This window comes from Hibiscus syriacus, unplaced genomic scaffold (genome assembly GCF_006381635.1).
Source record: "Hibiscus syriacus cultivar Baekdansim isolate YM2019G1 unplaced genomic scaffold, ASM638163v2 tig00110483_pilon, whole genome shotgun sequence".
Lineage (NCBI taxonomy): Eukaryota > Viridiplantae > Streptophyta > Magnoliopsida > Malvales > Malvaceae > Hibiscus > Hibiscus syriacus.
This window is the reverse complement of record NW_024062759.1, coordinates 1,227,875-1,233,954: the sequence shown is the minus strand read 5'-3', so window position 1 is coordinate 1,233,954 and position 6,080 is coordinate 1,227,875. Positions and strand designations below refer to the sequence as shown.

The window sequence follows — 6,080 nt, the reverse complement described above, 5'->3', positions numbered from 1 at the left end:
TGGATCTCATCATCAAACAATGACTAGTGTAAATTTGTTTTCCGTACTACTCCCACCTGCAGAATATTACAATTAAATTTAATTAGCATTATCGACACCTATGAACGATGTCTGCCGATAAAACTTGTTAATATTAATATACATGTTATTAATGGCACTAGGGCTGTAAAATCAAAGGGGAGACCAAGCTCCCCCCGGTTTTTTCAAATCAATAACCTTTTTTATAAGTTATTAGAAAAATGACCTATCCAGCATTATTTAGAAAGATGACATTCAAATGATTCACATAAGGATACTGGCGTTCTATAAAAAAAAATATTTATAAACTTTGCGTTTTATAAAAAAATGAGTTTTATGTACTTTTCTTATCTAAGTTCTTCTAGTAGATGGATTTCGCATTTTACAGAAAAAAATCTTTAAACTCCTTTTTTACAGAACACAATGTATTTTTATGTAGGTCGTTTGAAATTCATTTTTCTAAATAATTCTAGATAAGATTATTTTTATAATCAATTAATATAAAAAAAATTTCTAATAAAATCCTTTCCCATTATTTCTGAAAATTAACATTTTGCCCTTTATTTTAAAAAAAATCAAAAATTCTCATTAAGTTTTTATTTCTTTAAATATTTTTAGTTAAATCTCCTTTATTTTTTTTTAAAAAAATTCTCTTTAAGTATTGAACATTTTAAGAATTTTAGTCTAGGTTTCTAAAATTTTCAAAACTTAAGTAGCGCCTCTCAGTTAGTTTTGTCAAGATCCGACGTTAGTTAATGTTAACAGACTTAATATCATAGTAAAAACAGAATGGGATTTACTTCACTGTATTGCAACAATACTACATCATACTATTTATAAGTCCCTACATACAATCATAATTCTAGAATGATCTAACAACCATGACAGCTCACCATAACAGCTCATCAATACTAGCAACTCATTACTAACAACCTGCCCCTAATCCATGCAACGTAGGTGTCTCATCTTTCTTGTTATTCATAGCTGCAACATCCTTCCAACTTCTCTGTGCTAAATCATCTTTCTGTTTCTTTTCATGGCTGCAACATTCTCCCAACTTTTCTGATGCTTCTTCATTAACAACTTGAAATTTTCACGAAACAAAGCAAATGTTGAATTTGATAATGATTTTGTCAACCCATCAGCAAGTGATGACACGCAGGAACATAATTTACACTTAGTTCCTTATTTGCTACATTCTCTCGCACAAAGCACATATCTAGTTCTACATACTTTGATTTAGCATGAAATACAAGAATGACACTCATCACCACTGCACTAGTGTTATCACTCCATATAACAGGAACTTCTCATTGTTTTTCACCCAGTCTCGTAGCAATGATTGAATCCAAACCACTTCAGCAACTGTGTCAGCAATACTTCGATATTTTGCTGAATGAGCCACAGTTTTCTGTTTCTTTAAGCTCCATGAAACTAGATTTTCTCCAAGAAATACATATTGGCCTGATATGGATCTTCGGTCATCTGGATTGGTTGCCCAATCAGCATCAGCAAAGGCAACAATGTCATTTGTAGAACTGTTAGCATGAAATACAATAAAATAGTGAGTTGTCTCAGCCAAATACCGAAGTATTCGTTTGATAGCTATCCAGTGTTCTTCACATGGATTATGCATATACTGTGCTACACGATGTACACTAAATGCAATGTCTGGCCTGGTGTGAGTGAGGTACATTAAGCCACCAACAATACTCTGAAACTGTTGACCATCACTAAGAGGTCTACATGCAGCATTCTTAAGCTTTGATGACAAAATCATTAGAGTAGGGACTGCCTTAGCTCCAGTCATGTTTGATTTCATAAGAAGCTCATTGATAAACTTTTGTTATTTTAAAACAAGCTTATTACTATATCTTATAACTTCAATCCCCATAAAATAGCTTAAAGAACCAAGATCTTTAAGCGAGAATTTCTGACCTAGCTGTTGAACAACTGTTTCAATAACAATAGGTGAATCCCTAGTGATGACCATGCCGTCAACATAAACAAGAATAATCACTTGACTGCCATTCATACATCGAACAAATAATGAAGCATCAACAACTGACTTTTGAAAATATAAATCCATTAGCTCCCTGTTGTTCAAATCCAGGAGGTTGAGTCATAAACACCTCATTACCAAGATCAACGTTTAAAAATACGTTATTGATATCTACATGTCGCAGAGGCCATCCATGAGCAGTAGCAATAGAAAACACTACATTAATTGTAAAAGTTTTGACCACTGGACTGAAGGTATTGTCAAAATCGCATCTAGGTGTTTGGGAAAAACCTTTAGCTACTAATCGAGCTTTGTGTCGAGCTATCGTTCCATCCGCATTTCACTTGGTTTAAATATCCACTTACAGCCTACAGCAGGTTGACCAAAAGGTAGTGGTTCAAGTATCCAAGTGTTGTTTTGAACCAATGCATTTTACTCATCAAATACAACTTGCTTCCATTCATCTGACTGCAAAGCTTGATAAACTGATAGTGGTTCATTGGCAGAATTAATATGATCAGCTGTAGAGAAAAACACCTTTGGTTTAAAAATTCTCGCCTTGCTGCATGTTATCATCGACTGAGAATTTTGAATATGCTGAGAATTAGAAGCCAAGACAATGTTAGAGTTAATATTCTCATCTTCAATAGGACATGATGCATCCGTTATAGGAGCAGTGTTACTTTGACTAGATGTAGTAGGGCTATTTTGAGATTGATGCATAGAGGAAGATGTAGTAGGGCTATTTTGAGATTGATGCACAAAAGAATATGAAATAGGTGCTTTTCTAAGACGATCAACACTTGAAATAACTAACAACGACCTGCTCAAACTTGAAAGATTCTGCGATGCATTACCTCTCATTTCAACATCCACATATGGATACACACACTCATCAAAATTAACATGTCGAGAAATATACACCCTACCATATTTTACCAAGCATTGATAGCCTCGATGCTGAGGACTATAGCCCAAAATAATGCATGATTCAGACCTGAAGGCAAGTTTGGTAGAGTGAGATGGCCGAGTGTATGAAAAACAACGACAACCAAATACTCTTAGGTGAGCATATTCAGGCTTCTTCCCGAACAATCGTCCAAATGGAGATACACCATGAAGGAATTTAGTTAGAAGTCTATTGATCAAATGAGTAGCAGTAATAGTAGCATAGGACCAGAACTTCATTGACAATGAAGCGTGAGCTAACAAGGTAAGTGTTATTTCAATGACATGATAGTTTTTCCTTTCAACAACACCATTTTGCTGGGAAGTGTGAGGATATGTAAGCCGATGTTGAATACCCTCTTGAGAAAGAAGATTAGTGAATGTGCGATACTCCCTGCCCCAGTCACTCTGAATAACAAGTATGTTAGCTCCAAATAGTGTATGAACAAGTTGATTGATCAACTGAAAGCAGTGCAATGCTTCACTCTTATCTCGAAATAAATATAGCCAAATATGTCTGGAATATGCATTAACAAAAGCAATGTAATACTTAAAACCATTGGATGGAATGGGTGCATGACCTCAAAGATCAATAAAAATCAATTGGAATGGTCGATCATAAACTGTTAGAGATTTAAGAAAGGGTAGAGCATGCCCTTTTCCCATTTGACAAGCAGCACATAAAGAAGGAGGAGTTTTATTTAAACTGAGTATATTAACATCGATACATGTATTGTTCAAGTCTAACAAAACAGCATGAGAAGGATGACCAAGACGATCATGCCATATATTGTAATCAACACCAACTCCTTTTGAAATAAACACTTTTGGAGTAGAGTCTTCAAGCAATGGAGCACTAGACTGAAATTCGTAAACTTTTCCTCCTTATCTCGCAACAAAACAACACAAGAATCTTCATCACGTACCACACAATCTCGATCATGAAATTCTAGGAAGATATGATTGTCTTTAGCAAGCTTTGACACCGATACAAGATTTTTAGTTATAGATGGAACATGAAGCACGTGAAATAATGTCAAAGAAAGAGAGTAGGTGGGTAATGAAGAATAACCAGTTCCTGAAATTTGAAGAAAATTATCATACCCAATCATTAACTTACCATGACCATCATAATATGTTTCATTAGCAACAACAGTTTCATCAGCAGTTACATGGTGAGTAGCACTTGAGTCAATAAACCATGTACCTTTGTCAGTACTAAGAGCTCCACGACCCCGACCAGCAGGCCTAGGAGATTGTACAACAATCGAATTTACACAACCACATTCACAATTATCCTTGTAGTGACACATATTGGTTGCTGGAGACTGATCATTCGAACGACCTCTGTGACTTGAAGAAGAGACACCACTGAAGGTTTTATCAAAGCTATACCAGCAACGGTCAACAAAAATATTTGTTGAGTTTCAACATCTATCAAGAAAAAAATGACTCTATCAAGTGTAAATAGCTCTCGACTGGCCATGATAATTGTAATAAATGGGCGATGTTCTGGTGGAAGGCCATTAAGGAGAGCAACAATCTTCTCAAACTCGGAGATGGGACTTCCACAAGCAGCCAACGCATCAGTGACGTCCTAAACTTGAGAAATATAAGCTCGCATTCCCAGTTCACATTTCTTGATTGTTTTAAGCTTGTAATGAAGATTCATAATTGTGGTGGTAGACTTGTCGGTAAAGAATCAATTCACAGTTTGCCAAACATCAGCGGCGGTCTCAGCTCCAACAAGCTGTGGAAGTAAGAAATGGCTGATGGTCGAAAGCAACCAAGATGCCAGGGCACTGTCTTGAGCTATAAACACCTCATAATCTTCATTTTCAACTTCCAGCCCATCATCCCCAAGAACCGTAGCAGGTGGAGGTTGGAGAGCACCGTTGAGAAGCTTCTCAAGCCTATGAGTCCTAATAGCTAAGAGGACCTGCTGCTTTTAGAGTAAGAAGTTGAAATCATCAAGGATGATACTGATCTTTTTATTGGTAAATACCTTACCACTAAGTGACTCAGAGGAGCCACCAGTGGAGTCAGCAAAATGAGTAGCCATTAGAGAAAAAAAACTAAGCTCCCACAGATTCCCGGGCACAAGCGACTGATACCATGTTAACAGACTTAATATCACAGTAAAAGCAGAATTGGATTTACTTCATTGTATTGCAACAATACTACATCATACTATTTATAAGTCCCTACATACAATCATAATTCTAGAATGATCTAACAACCCTGACAGCTCACCATAACAACTCATCAATACTAATAGCTCATTACTAACAACCTGCCCCTATTCCATGCAACATAGGTGTCTCATCTTTCTTGTTATTCGTAGCTACAACAGTTAATGACATGATGATATGCTCGTTTATTTTTCATTTTCTGTATATATCAACACCTCTGACAATCACTGTCAATCAATCATCAGTCATCATTAGTCATACTTACGATAACATTGGCACCAAAATGTTCGTATTTCATTCTTTTACATTCTACTCCAATTAGTTTTTCTTAAAACTCACTTAAAATTAACGAAATCCATATAAAAGTTTGACATTCTAATACTCTATCCTCTTCCAATGATCGTCCGATGAGATTAATTTATATTTATGTTGTTCCTATTCTCGAAAGAACATTTTTTGTTGTCTAGTCTTTTTAATAAACCCCTTCAAAAGAAAACTTCAAACCCTAAAATAATGATTGTTTGTTTACTCTTGTAATTCTTAAAGAAGTTTTAAGAAAATCTAAACTGATAAAATGATACGAATAATGAGAGAGGTTCATGAGTGTCTAAAATGGCTGCAATAAATGTCGAAGAATGAAGATTTTCGAAGGTGGCTAAAAACGAGTAAAAAATAATTATTCTTTTTATAAAGATGATGAGGTAGGATAAAACTTATTGTTTTTTTTTCTTTCATTGCAATACATGTTAGTTTTTATGTTACCACAAAATTAGTACACCGTCCGTTGTTAATAATTTAATAGTTCGATGTCTTAATTAAACGTAAATGAAAAAATAATGTTAAAAATAATATACAACTTAAAATATAATGACTAATAGTATAATTGATCCTAAATAAAAATGATTTGGCCAAAAGTATAA

The 6,080-nt window shown here is 34.9% G+C and overlaps 1 protein-coding gene across 1 annotated transcript; it reads right to left on the bottom strand.

Moving 5' to 3' along the window:
• Positions 1-1,285: 1,285 nt before the first annotated feature.
• On the bottom strand, positions 1,286-1,828 carry LOC120129231 (secreted RxLR effector protein 161-like). Its single transcript, XM_039146795.1, has one exon. It carries the CDS (start codon positions 1,826-1,828, stop codon positions 1,286-1,288), a length of 543 nt encoding a protein of 180 aa, XP_039002726.1.
• Positions 1,829-6,080: the final 4,252 nt, after the last annotated feature.

Bases quoted from the DNA above. Each gene is read 5' to 3' on its own strand.
- LOC120129231 (XM_039146795.1), bottom strand. From the start codon at position 1,828: ATGACTGGAGCTAAGGCAGTCCCTACTCTAATGATTTTGTCATCAAAG.